The 20,018-nt window shown below is 56.9% G+C and overlaps 1 protein-coding gene across 22 annotated transcripts in view; it reads right to left on the bottom strand.

Moving 5' to 3' along the window:
- ABLIM2 (actin binding LIM protein family member 2) overlaps positions 1 to 20,018 on the bottom strand; it is a 125,038-nt gene that overhangs the window by 22,577 nt on the left and 82,443 nt on the right. For 8 of the 22 annotated variants that reach the window (XR_012492397.1, XR_012492395.1, XR_012492402.1 and 5 more), the window contains 4 exons: positions 14,617 to 14,718; positions 14,086 to 14,139; positions 8,044 to 8,096; positions 7,183 to 7,324 (listed from right to left, as the gene is read on the bottom strand). Coding sequence is in view for 3 of the 22 variants with exons in the window: in XM_074320867.1 (XP_074176968.1) it covers positions 7,183 to 7,324; positions 8,044 to 8,096; positions 14,086 to 14,139; positions 14,617 to 14,718 (351 nt within the window). In the remaining 19 variants the exon portion in view is untranslated. Of the gene's footprint in view, positions 1 to 7,150; positions 7,325 to 8,043; positions 8,097 to 9,053; positions 9,174 to 14,085; positions 14,140 to 14,616; positions 14,719 to 20,018 lie in introns of those variants that run through there. The other 14 variants (XR_012492392.1, XR_012492399.1, XR_012492387.1 and 11 more) reach the window with 4 other exon arrangements.

Here is a 20,018-nt window from a genome sequence, read left to right as displayed (position 1 = left end):
GGTTGCTCATGAAGAAGATAAGACCAGAGTCCAGGACTTTTGGCTTCAGGAAGCAGTAACCGCATCTGCCCCAGAAGCTCTGTCCTGGGGAGGGAGTGCAGGCATGAGCATCTTCTAGGGACCTGCTTGTCACATGGCATCAGATGGCTTTGGCAGTGTGTTCTGTGTGTGTGCATTAGGGAGCGAGAAGGCAGGTGTGCTGGACCTGGGACAAGGTGGCAGCTGGGTAACCATGGCCCAGAGTGTCACCAGGCCCTGTAAGTGCTGGACACCACCTCCTCCCCATGTCCAAGCTCAGCGTACCCAGGCTCCCCTGCCACTGCCTCCCAGAAGCCCAGCTGTGGCGACCTTGCCCTCGGCCTTCTCCTGGCACCGCTCTTGGGGGCCTGAGCACAGTCTCCCTGGGCCTGTACGTCTTCCGTGCGGGCTCGTCGGAGGTTACAGTAAGTGCTGGATGTGCAAGGAGAGCACCTTGCAGGTAGACGACTGTTCCAGACGCAGCTCATCGCGACAGCCTCCAGGGGCACTTGAGGACGGCTGACCACTACGCCTTTCCCTCAGCGGGTCTTCATCAGTGTCACCAGGTTCACAAATGGTTTTCTGCTCACGGATGCACGGGCAGGGAACGGTGCAGCTGTGGGGCCCTGTGCAGGCGTGCGGCCCTCTCTGTGCCTTGGTTTCCCCATCTGAGGAGGAGGGGCTGGAACGCCTATCGTCTCTGAGTGACTGTGACCTGGAGGCGCTTCGCACAGTCTGAGCTCCAGGCTTCAGAAGCAAGTGTGGGGGGGGGGCAGCTCACCACGGCCGGGCTTGCGGATGTGCCCATGCTCTTCTGTGACATCCCACAGGCCCAGGCCACAGGATGTCGGCGTGCCCACGCGTGAGCGCGAAGGCCCGGATGCTTCCTGCCAGCAGGGCTGGATCATCCCCATCTTTATGGATGAGGTGATTTCAAACCTAGAGAAGTTGGCTTTCGTGCCCAAGGTCACACAGCTGGGACTCCATCCTGGGTCTGGAGCTCTGCCTCCCCTCACGTGATCTCGTGGACACTGTCACTGCCCTGTGTTAGCTGCAGCCACCTTCACCCCCCAGCCCCACCAGGAACAGTGGTGGGTCCCAAGAAGGGGGAAGGTGCTGCTCAGAGAAGACCGGGCCACCACCACCCAAGAACTCACTGAGAAGCTGCTGTGAGCGAGGGGGGGAGGCACAGGGGTCCCCACTGGACCCTGATCCCCAGGAGCTGATAGGGGACACAGAGCTTCCAGGAGGGTGGGGTGTCTAAAACCCCATGGCAGAGTTGGAGGGAGACACTGGCTGCTTTCCATGAACACCTGCTGGGCACAGTGGGGCCCAGGGATGTTTCCTAAAAGCAGAGTCCCCAGCCAACCGTCCGTGAACGGCAGTGGGCTCTGCCTTGCGGTGCCCCACTCTTGCACTTGGGCTGGGGGTGGTCTCTACCAGTGAGGGGCTAACTGGCTGCTCCTGGGCCAAAGGCCTCTCCTTGACGTCTAGAGCTCCCACCACTCTCTCTGGGCACTGGGCAGGAGTAGGGACAGAGGGCAGTCTGCCCATCCAGCTGGAGGCCAAGTCCTTACAGAAAGACCAGGCTGAGTCCCTTCCCAGGAGTGTCGGCACCTGGTGACCTCCTGGCTACCTGTTAGACGCAGGGGCAGCCAGACTCACGCCCTCCAGCTCCCTTAGGCCTTTCCCTCCCTGTCTTCCTGGCTGACACTGTCTTCCTGGCACTGCTGGCCACCCCTCTGCCAGCTTCCGGCCCCTCCCCTTGCGTGGTGCTCTCCCGCCCTGGCAGCTCCACCCCGCTTCATGGTGCCCTGCCCACTCTCTCTCTCTCCTCCAGCGTTTCGCAGACATGGGGATGGGAGACGGATGGGAGTAGTTGGGGTGGGCAGGACAATGACACTTAGCTGGGCCTCAGGTCCTTCCGAGAAAGTAACGCGAACTCGAGAACACGTTTTATCAGGCACACACCTGGGGAATGTCCTGGGTCTCAGGTCAACCACTGCTTCAGGTCGCCCCAGGCCCACCTGGAGCGAAGGCCCCCCGGGACTCTGCCTCCAACCAAGACCTCCTCCGAGGTCCCAGACATCTGTCCACATCTGTTTGGGCAGCGCAGTCTGGATGGCTTGGCTCCTGACTCAGCCTGAAGAAACCCCTCGTTCACCCCCAACTCTGAACAAAGGTGCCTGCGCCTGCCTGAGCCAGCAACCCCGTGTCACCCGAGCCCCGCCACCCATCTCCCTTAAGTGCTCAACATTGTCCCACCATCCAGACCCTTCCAGGGACCTCCGTGGCTTCTCTGGATGCCCCAGGCCCTTTCACTCGGGCCAGGCAGCCTCCATTCCCTCCTCTGTGAAGCGGCCCGTCTGTGTTGGAAACAGGTAGAGCCGACCACTCATCTCCCTGCTCACAGCCCGCAGTGCGACCACTCCCTAGCGGGCAGGATGGCACACGGACCACGTCGCTTCTGGCTGGCCCCTCTCCTGCCACCCCACCGGCTTCCTGGTTCCCAAATGGCCAGCCTGCTCTTCCTCCAAACCTTTGGACGTACTGTTCATGCTGCTTAAAACCCCCGCCCCCACAGGACACCCCCAGGACGTGAGGACACCCTCCCCTAGGACACCCCCAGGACACCCTCCTCTAGAACCTCTCCCCCAGGCTGGATGATGCCGCCCACCTCCTACTGCCTTTCCTGTCCCCACTCAATCCTGCTGAAACCTACGTGATGTAGGGTCAGGGTCTGCTGAGGACCCGCTAGGACCATTCCTCCACTCGGCGGCCAGGCTGGAGTCCTCCCAAGGCCAGCAAAGCCCTAGGTGACCCTGCGCACCCCAGCCTCAGCCCCACCCAGACCCCCTTGCTGTCACCCCCCCAGCCATGCCTCCCCAAGTCCCTGCACGGTCAAGTGTACACCCCCAGCATCACTCAGACGTCCTCCTCCCTCCCCGAACGCGCCCGCAGCGCCTCTGAGCCTCTTGTCCTGCGCGGCACTGCCGTAACTGGCTTTCTAACTTGTCTGTGCCCCACCCCCACTGGAATGGCAGCTCCTGGGCAGGAGGCTGTGTGTCTGGGTCTCGGCTCTACCCCAGCGCATAGACAGTGCGGGACCCAGAAGGCGCTCACGGAATAGTCGTGGCAGGTTGGGTGGGTCATGCCCTCACTCTGGGCCTGGTCTGGCCTGTCATCAAAGGAAGAAACGACACCCATGTCCTCCTAGTGCCAAGGGATTCTATCCCTGGGGTCCTCAGGTCACGACACTTAAACGGGACATGTTGCCAGCCCTGATAGTCTCATGAAATTGGCAGACAGCAAATCTATGTGCTTCTCTCTTTCAACCATGGACAAAGAAGTGAGAAGAATGTCTTCTCACCTTGACAATCTAGAGGAATACCAGGGGACAGCAGAAAGGACATTTCTGACCAGGCCTCAAACCCGCTTTCCTTCCGCTAGCAGGGGAAGGAAAAGGGAGGGGCAGTGCTGTCACCTAAACCTCAAACCCCCTGGGCACTGGGAGGGGCCCTGGGAGGCAGTCCCACCCTGGCCCCAGACCAGGCCCGGAGGGGGGAGGGGTGGGCAACAGGAGAAGACAAGCACATCCCATCAAACATGGGACTCCACGGGCAGGGACAGACAGGTGGTGACACAAATGCCAAAGCCACAGGCAGGGCTGGGCCACAGGGGCCCACACAGGGGCCACCCATCTGAGCCACCTCAATTCTTACCCTGATCTCCAAGCATAGCGTCCTTTCTAGGGATCATTGAGTCCCCTGGGCGGGGTCTCCGGCTGGCCACGGGGTTTGTCTGACATGGACACCCTCTGACCACCCAGAGGGGCATGTAGGAACCTCAAAAGCCGGGCCAGGACCTGACAGGTTAGGAAGGTGGGACCTGAGCAGTAGCAGGCCCATCCATGGGTCCAGGCCAGGAGAGGGGGCCCACATCACCTGTGTCCCTCTAGAGGCCGTGGGTCTCATCCTGTAAGGCTCAAGACCCTCTTCTTGTAACAAGAAATCAACACTGTCCCTTTCCTGTGCAGAAATCAGGCCCATCAACAATTCAACCTACTACAAGCATAGTCCAGAGAATGTCCTATGTGTACGTAAAGGACAACAGCAGTAGTTGATCATAAAATAGGGATTTCAGCCCCTCTTTGGAGGGGGAGGCAGTGCTGGCTGAGAAGCACTGCCATGGAGGAAAGGGATGTCACACCCTTGTCACTGCTGTCCAATCAATTGCCTCCCTGCTGGGGGACGGGGACTGGGCCGTATTCACCACCACCTGTCCACAGCCTAGCACAATGTCCAGTACATAGTAGGTGCTCAATGAATGTTTGGTGGAGGGATGGGTGAATGACTGAAGGATGAAATCCGTCCCAGGTGAGATGTGCTGATGGTGTGATAAGTGGGATGAGGCTGTGACCAGCCCCCAAGAGCTCACAGAGGACCCCGGGCCGGCAGTGGTGGGATGCACGTGTGCCTGCCCCCATCGGCGTCGCTGCCTGTCCCAGTCCCTGCATGCTTCTCCAGGGCAGGCTGCTCGTCTTCTCAGTCTCCCCCTCAGCGCCCGCACAGCGTCTGGCACAGAGTGGGTGCTCAATAAATACCCGTTGAATGTAACGCATCTCAATTCAACAGACATTTATTGAGAGCCCACTGTGTAGAGTGTCACAAGCCTACCTTCCTTGGGCGTGCCTTGCTGTGTGCCAACGCCTTGTTTAGCAACAGTGGTTTGCGAATGGAAGTGGTGTCGATGGCCTCACATTGGGGGCCTCAAAGGAACCCTGAGAGAAGGTGGACGACACTCTGTGAGTGCTGCCCATCGCTCAGATTTCCCCAGAGGCTGGCAAAAAGCAAGGCACACCCCACCTAGGCACAGCCAGCAGCCTGGGGGTCCTCACTGCTACTTCCGTGCACACCAGGAAACAAGGCGGCGTCATCAGGACAGAAACAAAGGCACGACTGCAATGGCCACACATAGTGGGCTTCCCGCTCAGAGGACCGACGTCAGAGCAGCAGCAGAAAGTGAAGAGATGATGGAATCATTATCACAGTCATTGTAAGCAAGCGTCAGCATGGACAAGGATACACACGCACGCACACGCACGCACACGCACGCACACGCACGCACACGCACGCATGCACACGCGTGCACTCACTGCCCCAGTCAGATAATGAGTTCCAGCACAGGCATCGATTCCTGCAGGCCAGGTGCACTGGATGAGCAGTGACCATTTCCCATCTGTGGTTGCAAAGGGTTCCCAGCTTGTGACGGGAATGCAACAGCAAGGGGCGGAGTTGGCACACAAGCCCTCTCAGTTGTGTGACTGGCCAGTTGAAACAGCTGCCACAGCCTCGCCCTCGCAGGGTCTGCCACGTGTGGGACACCTGGGACAACCCCAGGGCACCTTGTCCTGGCATTTGCAGCTGAGGAAGTGGTGCAGAGATGAAGGCAAGACGTGCAGCCACACATCACGTCAGGGACAGAGGGACACGGGGTGGCTGGTGTCCTGCCCAGGCTTTTCCCCACATGGTGCCCCCTCTCTAGCACAGGCCACAGACAGAAGTGGGAACCCCTGGGGGCAGCAGCTGGCCTCCACTGAGGAGCACCAGGGGAGGTGGTGGGCATGCCACCAGCTTGCAAGAGAAGGACCAAAGCCGGAAGAGGCCACATGAGATGCCCAATTTCCTGAGGGCTCTGGGCCTGGGGGCTGAGGCCTTGATGCCCCCCCCCCCGTGGGAGGGCCACTGAGGTGTGACAGATGAGTGGGGGCCTGTCCAGCACCACCCGCGCCCTGGGTGCCGGGGAGCAGACAGGGGCCGGAGGACCAGCTGCCAAGGCTGCTCAGGAGTCTGCCCCCTGGTTCTCCTGTGAGCAGCCCTGCGCCCCTCGCCCTGCCTGCTGGTGGGACGCCAGCCCGGACATTCCTTCCAGACCTGCCCCAGGAGGAGCACGCCGCCAGCCTGGACGAGTCCCTCGGGGGGACGTTTTGGGCGTGCCCTTCCCATGGTGACATCAGCCGTGTGCGCCAGCTCTGAGAGCCTGACATTTAGAGACCTGCACCCCAGGAGGGTCAGAGGCATGGGGTGCGTACAGACACCTACTTACAGAGATCACACGGAAAACAGTAACCTTTCCTTTGTTTAGAGTTCTTTAACAGTAATTTCCAAGCGTCACTGTCCTCTCACCTTGCATTTGTAGGACACTTTACAATGTACATGCACGAGGATGATGATGACGGTGATAAACGGTGTTTGCTGAGCACCTACTACGGGCCAGAAAGAGCGCGGGCTGCGTACACATGTCACCGCCTTCGGGTTGCTCACAGCCTGGCCAGGCAGGCAGCCGGAAGGGAGGCCCCGCACGGGCCTCACGCTCACGCTCACAGGCCGGTCAGGGTGGGCGGGGCTCTGAGCCTGGGTCTGTCTCACGGCAAAGCCAGCATCTTTTCTCTGTGCTCTCACCCCACATCCATCCCCTCCTGGCCTGTGTCCAGGCGAAGCCTCAAGCTTGCCCACAGAACACCACCCACAGCCTGCTGGGACCCAAGGTCCACGCCCCGGGCTCCTGACAGCACTTGCTGCCGTTCTCATTTACAGCCTCGGGAAACGAGGCCCGTTACTTGCAGGTCTGCCCTACCCCGAATCCAGGCTACTCAGCTTCACAACCCCCCAGAGTCAGGCAGACATCGTCTCTGTCTCCCCTGCTCGCTGAGGATATAAAGCCCACTTCCCGGCCCCTTGCTCAGGGTGAGCCCAGGTGCGATGGGGCAATGCCATCACCGACTCCGAGTCTGGACTTGCCACCTGGACCATGGTCACATCTGCATGGAGGGAAATGGGCCCTCCACTTCCACCCTGGCAGCCCAGGAGGCCCTTTCCCCCACCGTGGCTCTCTGCCCTCTTGCCAGCTCTGGAGAGCTATAGCGGACACGCTGGCACAGCCTGGGACCAGCAAACTAGCTAATGGCTCAGTCCGAGGGAAATCAGCAAGCAGCAAAAGGGTCTGCCTCCTGCCTGCTTTGCCCTCCTGTCTGTTGGTGTGATCCTATATTTTTTTAATGAGCAAGGCTTAGATCTGGGGGGATAGGCTCAAAGTTGTGGGGCCCCTTTGCTCTGAGGCCTTTCGTGCCACATTTACAGTTCCTTGCTCAAAAGAACCACTCACGTGAGTAAAAGTTGTCTCCTTGCATTGTTTGGAGAGGGTCTCTATCGGTCCCACTACTATGAGACAGAGACTGGCTGTCTAGGTCTGGAGAGTTAGTCCTAGTGTCTGTATCCTCTTTGAGAATCAGCCAGCTGGCCTTCTGCTGAGGAAAAAAAAGAAAGTAATGTGAATTTTGAGGTCATCTGCAATGGCACTGCCCCATTTTACAGATGAGTAAACTGAGGTTTAGGGAGGTGCAAGGCCCAAATAGCTTCACACACAGAGAGCCAATTGAGCCAGCCTGGGGCTCTTCCCATACTCACCTGCCTTCCTTAAAGCAAAGGAGGCCTTACCTCTTGAGGCAGGGCATGCAAACTCAGCCCATGGGCCAAACCCTGCATGTAGTCTGCCTTTGCAGTGAGAGTATTACGGGAACACACTCACGCATCCCTCATGCATTGCCTCGGGCTTTCACAGAGGTGTCACCACACAGAGACGGTGTGGCCCCAAAGCCCAAGATATTTACTCTGTAACTCCTTACAGAAAGCGCTTGCCAAGCCTGTTCTAGAACAATTGTCTCAGATGCCCCGAGAATGCACTGCGGTTTGTTTGCCTCTGGTTTCAGAAATGTCCTCAGTGACAGAACAATAACCAAGGAGCTTGGGCACATAACTTTGGTAGTAGCTGTGCTTGCCCCACATGTAAGGAGGAGGCTGGTGGAACCACCTCTTGGATTTGGTCCCTGGTCCGTGTGGCCTCATGGGACCATGCAGGACCGGGACCCAACAGGAGGCATCTGACGCTTCCCGTTGGAGAACAGCCCACAGAACCAGGTTTCTTTCCGAACAAGCTTGTTCTAAAGCAGATGTGCTCCCGCATTACCTTCCTGTTATCCTGGTCGAAACTTCCATCCTCCCCATCCAATCGCCTCAAGGCTGAAAGGCAAAAGTCAATTTGTCAAGGTCACACACCATTTATCCTGGGTTTCCGCATCACACTTATGCTCAAAAGTGGAAAATAATCGAAGGTACGAGTGCCTTTTGAGTACAAGTGCCTTTTGAGGTTCCTGCAGAACACTGGCTGGGGAGTGTCTGGCTGTGTGCCTTTGTACATGACGGTCCTTAAAATCGAGAGCAGGTGGGTGAAGTAAAGCCTAATTAAAATTCCGGCCAACCCCCCACAGAGAGGATGGCCAGGTTCTCAGTGCAGCCACTTAGCATTTTGAAGAACACACTTTCTACCTCCAGAGTTTAACTTCAAAGTAAGAGATGGTCTCAGGCATCCAGCCCCTCCTGTGTCAGACTCTGCTGGGCGGGTCGCGGACATTACAGCCTATCCCCACACAACCCACTTCACAGATCAGAGGACTGAGGCTCAGACTGATAACATGTCTTTCTCAAGGTCATGGATTAGCGGGTGGCAGAGGCTGACATGTGAACCCAGAGTCCTTCCTCTGTCTGTCCACCTCACTGCTGGCTGCCCACAAGTCACAAAACGGTAAGCGTTATGCCACCAGAAACAGTCCATGGAGAGCAGTACAGAGGTACAGTGTATACCCAGAGATGCCCACAATGGGTCAGAGCAAGCAAGTTCTTCCCCAAGAAAGCTCTGTGCAGCTGAGTCATGAGGTGTCTACGTTCTCCACAGGAATTTTTTTGGGGGGAAGGGGTGCTTGTCACCCAGCTGACGTGACCTCCTACCAAGTATGATCAAATACGTCACACAAGGGTATGCAGACAGTTCTCAGCATCCAGTTCAGCCTGTGAAGACCCATCCTGTGCGTCCCGTACTAAAACACCGACCCCATGCACGGAGCAATTAAAGGACCGCGGCCCTTCCCACCCGCCACGGAGCCCGAGGCCGTGCGGACACGTCGGGGGCGGGCTCCTTACCTGCAGCCTGCGGAGGGCTGGGGGATTCCAGCCTTTTGGAGCACCCTGCCTTGTGCACCACCAAGGACAAGACTGACATCAGGCCCGAGAGCTGGGAAATTGGGGACTGGGCTACAGGACCTTGACAAGATAAGGCCACAGTTGAAGACCATTCTGGATATGCTGATGTTTCGTTACTCCCGACTGCTATCTGTCTCTCCTTCTTCCCGGAGAGAGTGATTTTCAATGTGAAAATAAAAAACTCTGCCCTCTCTACTCGCAGAGGCAAATACACGAGTCTGCTCAAGGAGGTCCACGATGGAGGGGGGGGGCAGGGAATGGGGTGCTCAGAGGGGGTGCAGGCCCATTAGCATGGGCTCTCCTGTTCCCCAGACAATGGCTGGCCATCGCCAGGCAGTGGAACCCGAGAGGGTCTGGCCATATGTCAGCTGTGACTCTTGGCGGCCACCCAGTAATCCCCAAGGAAAATCAGGGCAACGGCTGTTTGGAGCTGTGGCACTGCCATTGTCCAGCCCAGAGAAGGCCTGCAGAGCTGGGCCTGCCGGCTCAAGTGAGGCGCATCCCTGAACAGCCCTCAGAGGCCCCCAAGTAGGCCCACACTTGGGTAATTTGCAAGTGTAACTAAGTGGTTCCACCCAAAGGGCCCCTTGGGATGTGAAATCCCAGCCCCTGGAGTTCAGGCCATTCTGGGTTTAAGAACGTCACACAGCCATGGATGACAGGTTGGGCCAGGCACTTGAGAAGGGCTCAAAAATGGCCCTCCTTCCAACGAGGGGGATAGTCCACCGAGTTAGCGAGTTTCCTTGGCACACACCGCCAGCTCTACCAGGTGTGCACAGCTTACCCAGACTCAGACTAGGCCTTTCCAGAGCTCAAGTTGGCCACCCCGCAAAAACAACGTCAGAGTCTCTTGAGAAGTGGGAGACCGGGCAGGAAAATCCAGGAATCCCGTGTTTTGTTATCATTTGCGGCCTGCTTCCTTAACAGCTCAGAGCCTCAGTTTCCTGATCTGCAAAATGGGCAAGTGATGCCCCCCCACCCGAGGTGTGAGGAACACATGAGATAACATGTGGATGCCGCAACGTAACGGCGGGTTCAGAGTGAACAAGGGGCTGACTTTGAGCCTGATTGATGTATGGGACACTGTTTCAGTGTCAGGAAGACAGCCACTCAGGAGAACTGGAGAAATCGGCATGAGTGTGTCTTCCTCCCACATGAGGCAGCTCCTTCTGAGTCTGCAATGCACTTGGCAGAGGAACCCTCCTGGGTAAGGCTGAGTCCTCTCCCCACGTCCCTCGGAAACTGTGCTGGCAACATCTTGATGAGAATGGGGGGGGGGGTCTAGGTAGCTTTCTTTCTGGACACAGAGCCCACCTTCCCTTTCTTCCCATCCCAAGAAAGGACCCCAAAACCAAAACAAGACTCAACTCCACTATACAGGAATCCTAGATAGACACGTGAGATGTGATTACTTCCTGTTTTAAACCAGGGGCCCAAGACATAGCACACAATAGGTGCCATGTGGGGTCACCTTTACTGTCTGGTCTGGGTGGGCAGCTCTGAGAGGCAGGAGGGCAGAAGTGAGCACTCCCCTCCCCGCACCCCCCATCAGTGGACAATCGGAGGTGATGGGATGCTGTGTGGCCTCCTGGGCCAGTGTGCCACCCACACGGCCATCTGATGGCTCCTGTGAAACAGAACACTTGGTGAAATACAGGTCCTGTGCAGACATCTGAACAACCAGCTTCCTGGGAAGTCACGGCAGCGTCTCTGCTCGTGAATTCGTTTTAAACAGCCTGGATAAGAGCTGTTCCGGCTTCACTCCGCAAGGGCCTCTGCCACCACCAAGCCCCACTCTGTACCAAGAGTCCAATCAGCCTCACGGAAACCCCCTAGGGGAGCGAGGGAGGTGGCCTTGAACCCCACACTCCAGGAGACTGGCTCTGAGAGGGAAGTGTTTCTGCTGGTGACGGAGCTGGGAGGGAGGGGTGCGCCTGTGATTTGAATGGCGTCTGCCTCACACAGTAACTGGGCTTAACACTGCGAGTGACTCAGGATGTGCGGGAAAGCCATGAAATGACCACCACGGCATCTGAACTTTTGGTCCGAGCCACACAGGCAGCGTGGGGCGGCCCCACGGCACCACACCCCAGCCCACCCTGAGCTGACCCTGGTGTAGGTCTGGCCCTGACGACACAGGGAAGGGGTCGTCCTGTCCTCTCCCTTCCCCCTTTCTCCTTATTTTCCATCCATTTCCTTTTGCTTCCTTTCTTCTCTTATTCTTTTATTTAAAAAGCCATTAAATCGTAACAAAGTAGAGTTAGAACTGATATAGTACAAGAAAATACTGTTGGGCCCTAAATGCTGTCAAATGACAGGAGGAGGGTCAGGAGTCAGAGGTCAGGGGTCAGGCTGACCTGGGTGTGAACCTCAGCTCAGCCATTGCCTGGTCACTTCACGGCCCCAGCCTCAGTTTCCTCTCCTATGATAACATAGATCTCAGCATGTGAAGATGAGGTGAGCTGTCGTGTATCGAGTGCCCAGCACGTGGCAGTGATGACCTCAGCCACAGCTGCAGGACAGCAGCTACAGGAATACTAATTATCTTTGTGCCATCACCAGTGGTCCCACCCCTGCCCTACAGGCCTGGCCACCCTCACGGCTGGAGGCTTGTTTCCCAAAGACAGGAGTGGGCTTTGAGCATCAAGAAAGAGTGACACTGATTAAAAAAAACAAAAAAACTTTGGATGAGTTGGAAATAGAGCGTCGAAAAGTAAACTTGTTAATTACAAAGCATAACTTTTCAGCTTGTTGAATATATTATCTTAAACTAGTTAAACGGTCCAGTAAGTCAACGTCATCAGCCAGAGTCTGTGTCAGCGAAGTCTGGAAATGAAAACGATGGCTTCTCCAGCCTGAGTCATGCTCCTCTCTCCCCGAGAGGTGACTGGAGGTCAGTGTGCTGAGATCGCGGGGGTGGAGGGGTGGGGGGTGGGCTGCATGTGGGCTTTAAACACACACATGCATGTTCAAACACACATGCATGCTCACACACACACACTTCTGACAGGATATATTCCCACCGGATGGGGAAAATCTTATAAAATCAAAATAGCTCAAATGCATTGGAAATCAGACACATCCCAATACATCCACTATTTTCTGAGGACGATCTACAGGAAGCAGGTTAAGAAGCGTACACACCACATGCTGAACCCTCAGTTCATGGCCTCCTTACATGCAAGTAGGTGCTCTATGCAATTTATTTCATAAAAGAATCAATATGCCAAAATTCTGGAATGCTAAAAGGGTTTTGGCCATTGCCCACGGTCCAATCCAATGGGAATTCACTTGCCTTTGGATAGGAGAGGCAATCCTATCCAGATTAAAAACAACACAAAGGTTATCACTGGTAATAAAACTGACTCTCTCCACTGCACGATTCAGTTAAAGGGCTTCTTGTCGGAAGTTGTTTGTCTTAGAGCTGGCTTGGTCGCACAGGTGAGCAATTTCATCATCTGATTTCCTTCGTCTTCCCCTCCTAAGGGGCCGACCCCTCGTACACTTGTGTGAATGACGTGTTTGAGGCTAATACAGGCCAAGTGAGCAATCCCGCTTGGAGGTCAAAGACAGATCACGCAGCCTCCACGCAGGTTTGAACACAGGCGCCCACAGAGACGGCTTGATGGGCTTGCTCCTTCCTCTACCTGGACCTCAGTTTCCCCATTTGTATCACAAGGGAGCTGGTCTGGACACTCTCTAAGGGCCCCAGGGTATAATGAGCCCATCCTCTCGGATCCCTCCGGAAGTTCTGTGCTCTAAACTTCTCTGGCTGAGAAGCAACCGTAAAAGTCTCCGCCGCCTGGAAACCCAGCGGTTTTCATTCATTTTTTTTCTTTCTTGGGACGAGGCAGAAATAAATACCCGAAGCACAGGGACTACTGCCGTCAAGGTAAACAATCTTTCCAATCCCTGTTACTTGCTAGACCAATAACAATTTGCTAGGCTATGTGACTAGACCACTGATTTGTCAGTAAGTCACAGGACGCACACTTTCACAGGATCCCGCCCAGCAGTGTCCGGCCAGTTGTCAACATGGGACGTGGCTGCTTCTTCTGGTGCATCTGAACAAGAACTTCACGTATGGGAATTCCTCTTCCCATCCCCCCAGCGACTTGATAACAACCCCTATCACATGACCAGCACTTTACAGTTTAGAACGGTTGTTTCCACGTTCATTATGCCATCTGGTCCTCACAAGCACCTGTAAAGAGGGCTGGGTGGAGGGATCCGTCCCATTTTGCAGATGAGGAAACAAGAGTCTCAGGATGGGAAGCAACAGCCTCAAATACCCCAGAAATTCCATGAGGCAGCAGAGGCTACCTGGAGCTTTCTTCTCCTGCTCTGTGGCCCAGCTGTCTGCCCCCTGCACACCTGGCCCCGCTTGGCTCAGGTGGAGTGGAGGTGGGTGGTCACCTCTGAGAGGGAAACTGAGGGCAGAGAGACACCCTCGCCACTAGACCTCTCCAGCCTGCATCTGCTAATGCAAGAAATCCCTCTAACTGAAGGCAAGGGCATTCATTCTATCATCAGAAATGCTTCCAACACAGGACTTAAACACGCAGGAATAAGTGACTGATTCTGCTTTGTTCTGTTTCCTACACATCAGGTTAAGCCCAAGCTGTGGCCCAAGAAGCTTCCGTCCCTCACCATCTTGGCTGCAGTCAGTCTGGCTGCTTCTCTCAAAGTAGCAAAATCAAAGCCACAGCAGCCAGCTCTTGGTATAAACACCCACCCCAAGCACGGCCGATGCGTTTCAGCCTCAGGTTTGTAACACACAGCGGAGTCCTTACTGACTACTGAATATACGAGGCCTCTGGGGGGCCTACGAGTGACTCTGCGATAATGTGCAGGCTGCTGGGGCCTCCCGGTGGCCCCGTCAGGTAACAACACAGCAAAATGAAGCATTCAGAAGCAAAGGGATGGACAGGCATGCAGGGGACACCACAGCAGCAGAGGAAAGTGACTGTACCATGCTGTTTGTAGATGGGGGGTTTCCTATAGATGTTATCTTTTACGCCGGTGTCTAGGAAAGAAGAACGGAAAAAGGAGAGAAAGCAGGGTGAGCAAGCAAACTGTGATGGTTTCCATTCCACTGATTTTTTTTGGTCAGCACTTATCAGTCACCCAGATTTAGAATCTCCAGAAAGGATCTGGGACTCAGCCCAGATGCCACCCCCCAGTTTGAGGGGGCAGACGGAGTGGGTGGCCAACAATAGTATGGGGCCCCCACCGGCCCAGACAGCCCCTTCGCTCCAGCCCATTCCCAGGAGGGCAAAAATGTGTCCCTGTGTTTGTGGGGCTTTGGGAGAAACAAACACACTGAATCCTGGGGCTGTGCAAACCCATTTGCTAATTTGTAAAGAATCTCAGAATTTGGGGGAGCGGGGGATAGAGAGGCTTGGGAACCACCCAACACCCGCTGAGGCAAGGCAGACTCTGGGACAACAGGTGTGAGCAGCCGGCCTGCACGGGGAGAGCGCCCGTGTGTTGGGGTGCCTACCTGGGACGTGGAAGTGACGAGGAGCCTGCTGGTAGGTGGAGGGGGGAGGCTTGCTGTCGGAGAGCACCGAGAGGCTGGGGGTGCTCCGGCCACTTTCACTGCCTCCAGACGGAAGAGCAAAGGCAGTGGATAGAAGAGGGGAAGGGAAGCAAAGCAAAGTATTTCAAGCTTGAAAGCTTATTCCTAGGGAGCCTCATCTCCCCGGCCTGTGGAGCTGCCCAAACCCTCTGCCCAGGGGAGGGAGTGCGGTCCCCACGACATGTCCACACTGAGCCCGATGACTTGTTAATCCAACCTCGCTTCCGCCCCTTCAATGGCCCCCTGTCAAAGGCACAGTGGCGCCTACGGCTGAGAGTGAGCTGGTTCCTCGTTCATCGGAAGGCGGGCTGGCTTGGCAGAGCCCCTCTCTCCTCGGGGCGCACAGAGGTTGCCCCGGGGGCTGCTCTGCAGTGGCTGCTGTTTAAATCTCACGATCACAGATGCACCAGCACTGGGGTTGCCCTTTCTCAGTTTCCTTGTATAAAAAGACACTGTTTTACTGGAGAATCCACAAGTGAGCATTCAACAGGACGAAAGTGCTAGAACTCATCAAAACCTGTCCTTATAAGCCACTGTATAAAAATTTTACTAGCTGCGGGAGAACGAGACAAAGTTAGTGTCCGCCAGCCACCGCCTTCCTAGATGAAGCTACCCTCTGGCAAAGTAAATGGAAAGAATCCTCAGACTCGGGCTCTGATTTCTTATCCCACCTGGATTTGTAATTTCTGTTTTGAGGACAAGGTTGGATTATCAAGTCACAGATGTGTCTGCAGCTCCTGCGTGAACCGCCCCTCCACCCCTCACTCCCCCAGCCCCCCAGCCCCTCACCCCGGTATTTAAGGAATGGTATGAGAGACAGACGCGATGGGCACTGGACACTCTGGATGAGGGGCGCACGGCACTCGGAAGGCACAACCCGCGTCCTTTCCATTACCCTCAGGAAACCCTCTGCCACATGGGACGACAGCTTGGCAAAGGGAAAGGGCCACCCTCAACTCAAAAACACCCCTTCCAGCTGTAGCTGTTCAAAGCCGCAGGACCCCCAAGGGGACACGTGACCAAGCAGCCCTCGAACAGCAGGCGCGCGCGTGCGGACCTGGACGTGGACCGGCCGGGGCAGCGTGGCGGCTGACGAGGAAGGCGCAGGCTCAGGGCACGCTCGTGCCCAGGTGGGTGTGCTGGGGGCCGGGGGCACACAGAGGCAGGGTGGGTTCAGCTGGAGCGGCCACAATCAGCGGCCCACACAGGGCTGAGGCCACAAAGGGGGCCGCTGACGACAGCGCTGGGCATCTTACCGACTCCTGGGCCCCCTACACTGACCTCCCCCCCCATCCCCAAGTCTACAATGCAGTGTCCTATGTCACAAGCAGGACTCTGTGTGCGTCTGTGCACATTTATCTAAGGAGGGCCTACAGCTTCCATCAGGTGCTCAGAGGGCCCAAGACCCAGGGGCAGCTGGGGACACAGACTCAGTTGCCCCACTGGCCCGTCACTCCCCCCTCACATCGGCCATCCAGGGGCCTCTACACCGGTCACCAAACTCTCAAGACCTTGGTCCCAGCCCGAGACGCCTCTGCTCACATCCTCTCCTGACCTCCCCTCCTCCCCACATCCTTGCCTGGAACCCCCTTTCCAACCCCCCCCCCCCACTTGTCCAGACCCTTCCTGGGTCAAGACTCAGGTACAAAGTCTTCCTGGAGGATACAGCCCACCACTGACCACGCCCTTCTCTGGACTCACGCCCACCCACTCACTGTTGTTTCCTTGTAATAAAATGCAGCACTGGCCTCGACCCCGCGTGGGGCCACCGGGAGCAGTGCCCACGTCTGCTCTCAGAATGCCCAGACGACCCTTTGGGGCGCACACACCATGACCACCTTCTGCAGGAGAGCTGGGGCGGGGAGGGCCGGGGGCCAGTGTCCTGGTGAAGCCTCCATCACTGCTCTGGGGGCCGCTTCCTCCATGGCCTTAGTGGTAAAAATCCCAAGCCGTGTAAGTCTCCACGGGTGTGAGAAAATGAGTGGAGAGGCTGGCTGTGTAGTGACTTTGAAAAGGCACAGAAGTCCCTTCTGATGAGGCTGTGGCTTCTCCTCCGGGTGGTTCAGGATGCAGGCCCGACTCTGACCTTTGCTGGGAGGGTCATCCTTCAGGGAGAAGGCAAAGACACCCGGCGAGAGTGCCTGCTGGTGGTTGGGAAGTCCCGGCCTTTGAACAGCCACCTCCTTCTTTTGGTCCAAGTAAATGACTTATTTGAGAGCAGACTGGGGCAGTACAGGGGTTCCTGTGTCCTCTGCACTGCGTGCGCTACAGTTTGCAGCTTATGTTGCTACAGCACATTGCCCAGTAGTGTCAGCTAAACGCCACACTTTATTCGTATGTCACCTGTTTTTATCTAGTGATCTTTTCCTGTCCCAGGATCCCAGGCAGGACCCCACATTAAGTTTAGTCATCACGTCTCTTAGGTCCCTCTGGGCTGTGATGACAGGTTCTCACTCCTTGTTTTTCAGGACCTTGATGGTTTTGAGGAATCCTGGTCAAGCATTTTGTAAAATGCCCCTCACTTAGGATTTGTCTGATTTTTCTCCTGATTAGACTGGGGTTAGGTTCCTGGGAGGAAGACCACAGAGATGACGTGCCCTTCTGACCCCAGCAGGTCAAGGGCACGTGCTGTCCACATGACCTATCACTGTGACGTGGACCTGGATCCCCTGGCCGAGGTCGCCGTGTTGGCCAGGACTGTCCACGGGCCAGGTCTCGCCTCCCACTTGCACACCGTTCTCTTAGGGAGGAGTCACCGAGCACAGCCCACACCTGAGGAGTAGGGGGCGGCTCCCCTCCTTGGGGGCGACTGTCTACGTAAATTATTGGGAATTCTTCTGTACGGAGATTTGCCTCCCCGCCCCATTGATTTATTGACTCATTTATTCATATCAGCATGGACTCGTGGATGTTTGCTTTACACTATGGTTTATACGCCAGTACTATGTTATTCATTGTGTTTCTCCATTGTTCCAGCTTTGGGCCTTGGGAGGTCTCTCAGTTGCCTCCTGCTGCATCTTCTCAAGGTGACCGGAAGCAAGGCCACCTCCGAGCCACGTGCAAGGGCCTGTTAGGACAATAACCAGACGTCTGCAGGTTTTCATGTAGTGAGTCACCGTCACATGCCATCAGCCACAGCACCAGTAGGTGGATGGCCCAGGGAGGAAGGGGAGCTGTGGGCACAGTGGGGGGTGGGGGGGGAAGCCGGCCTTGACCTGAGCAGCACTCCCCTTCTCCCTCTCACACTATGTGGGAAGAGGCTCACTGGGTACATCCCACCTCTGCCCAGTGGAGCAGTTTTAGCAGCATCGCTGCCCCATGGCACTGCCTGCTCCTTAACAGGTGAGGAGTCAGGCTTAAACCTTACACAGCCTCAGGAGACGGACCAGGGACTGAAATTCATACTAAAGTGCAAATGACTGCCACAAGCACTGATGCTGATTGGTCTTGTGGAGGTGGCCCAGGGCACTGGGACACACTGGGAAGGTCTGCCTGGGACAGGTGGACAGGTGGGAAGAGAGGAGAAAAGCATGTGGTTCGGGGTGAGCGCTGCCGGGGCAAGGGCTGCCTCTCCTTGGGGAGCCCTCCCCTCATAGCATCACTCAGGGGAAGATACCAGAGATGCCGCGAAGAGAGACCAGGAAAGGCTTTCCCTGAGAGTGGGGTGGACGCGAGGCCCTGTGCCAGCTGAGAGGAGGCAGGCGCCCTTGGCACAGCGGGCCACCACAGTGCCCACAGGCTGGGGGCCTATCGGGATGGATGGAGAAGAGGACGGGCTCCTCGGTGTGGCCTCAGAGGTGGACCCAGGACCCGAGGCTGGACGCGGCTCTTGAACGAGGGCCTGACTCTGGGCTGTCTCAGGCCCTCTGCTCTGGGGTGAGTGCTGGAAAGAGGCTGGGTGCTCCCAAGGTCACGGACAGCCCTGGAGTCAGACAGGGCAGACCACGGGGGCCGGGCTCTCCCACATTCTACACCAGAGAGGAAGGCAGGGGGTTTCGCCTAATTTCCGAGCAGAGAACTGGTGACCAAAGCAGCCAGGAGGGAACCAGGGCAGAGACCAGCCTCAAAGCGGGGCCAGTGCCTGTGCCCACGCTGCAGATTGCAGGGGCACTGGGCCCCCTGCTCCCGGGGATGCCCTGGAGTGGCAATGACACAGACAGTTTCTGAGCCACGTTTTGGTGGGTGGGGGTGGGGCTGTCTGCACTGTCTTCCTGTCACAGGATGGCGGGAAGGGTCGCGCTGCTCCCACTGAGGAGGGCAGAGCGGGCTGCCTTTGCCTTTGCCTCCCTCCCTGGCCCTCAGCTGTCTGGCTGAGGATGGGGTGCTGCAGGCCTTGGCTGAGGTCCCATCTTGGCTTTTCCTCGCCCTGGAGTGGTAAGAACTCGAGGGCAAGGACTCAGAGGGGACAGGAAGAGAAGCTGGGGTCAGTGGGCCTTCTGGCTCCAGGCCCCAGAGACGGGTGTCGGCCCAAGGGCTCCCAGGCAGCCAGCGCAGCTCACAGGGGGCTGCCCGGGAGTGAGGGTCAAGCTACCGAGACAGTGAGTGCCCCACAGCCCGGCCTTAGGTCTGGGCCAACCTCCACCGGCCGCCAGCAGGAAGGGCCCCACCCAAGACAGGAGGGAAGCTGCATGTGGGCCTCTGACATCATGGAGCAAAGGGAGGGGAGGCATCTCCTGGGGGCCCACGTGGCTCATCTCATAGTCAAGTTCTGTTTGTGATGAGTCCTCTGTCCACCCTTGGGTGAGACCACACGCTGGTCCATGACACACACGTGCCATGTGGACGTGGGCAACAGGGCCCTGCTGGCAAGATGCGCCATTTGGGCTTTGCTGCGTCTCCCAAGAGTCATTCCGTCCAGCAGGGACCACGAGTGGCAGGGACAGCGGTCCCCGGCGTCAGGGGCTGTCTTCTCAGCAGACGGACCGATGGGGCCCCACAGAGCAAGGGATGGTGATGGAGCCCGTGTGACGCCCATCAGATGCTGGCGGGTTCCCACTGCGCCTGCCTCCTGGCCCCGTTAGGCACAGAAGGTTCTTCCTGAGACACTCTCCACTGAGCAGTAGGACACGGGGGGCTTCACACGTCTGTTGTGGAATCAGCCCTGAGAGTCAGCAAGGGCTGTGTAACAAACCCCACGGGCCGGGGGCTCAAACCACAGCCATTTGTTTCTCACTGTTCTGGAGGCTGGAAGCCCTGACCCGGCTGGGGTGGGGCTGTTTGTGGTGAGACCCCGCTTCCTGGCTTGTAGACGGCATTCTGTCCTCTGAACGCACAGGGAGTGACAGAGATCTTCTAGTGTCTCTCCTAGTCTGTCAGGCCACCAA

Source organism: Rhinolophus sinicus, linkage group LG02 (genome assembly GCF_036562045.2).
Source record: "Rhinolophus sinicus isolate RSC01 linkage group LG02, ASM3656204v1, whole genome shotgun sequence".
NCBI lineage: Eukaryota > Metazoa > Chordata > Mammalia > Chiroptera > Rhinolophidae > Rhinolophus > Rhinolophus sinicus.
Note: the sequence above shows the minus strand (reverse complement) of the source record. Positions and strands in the feature narration are given on the sequence as shown.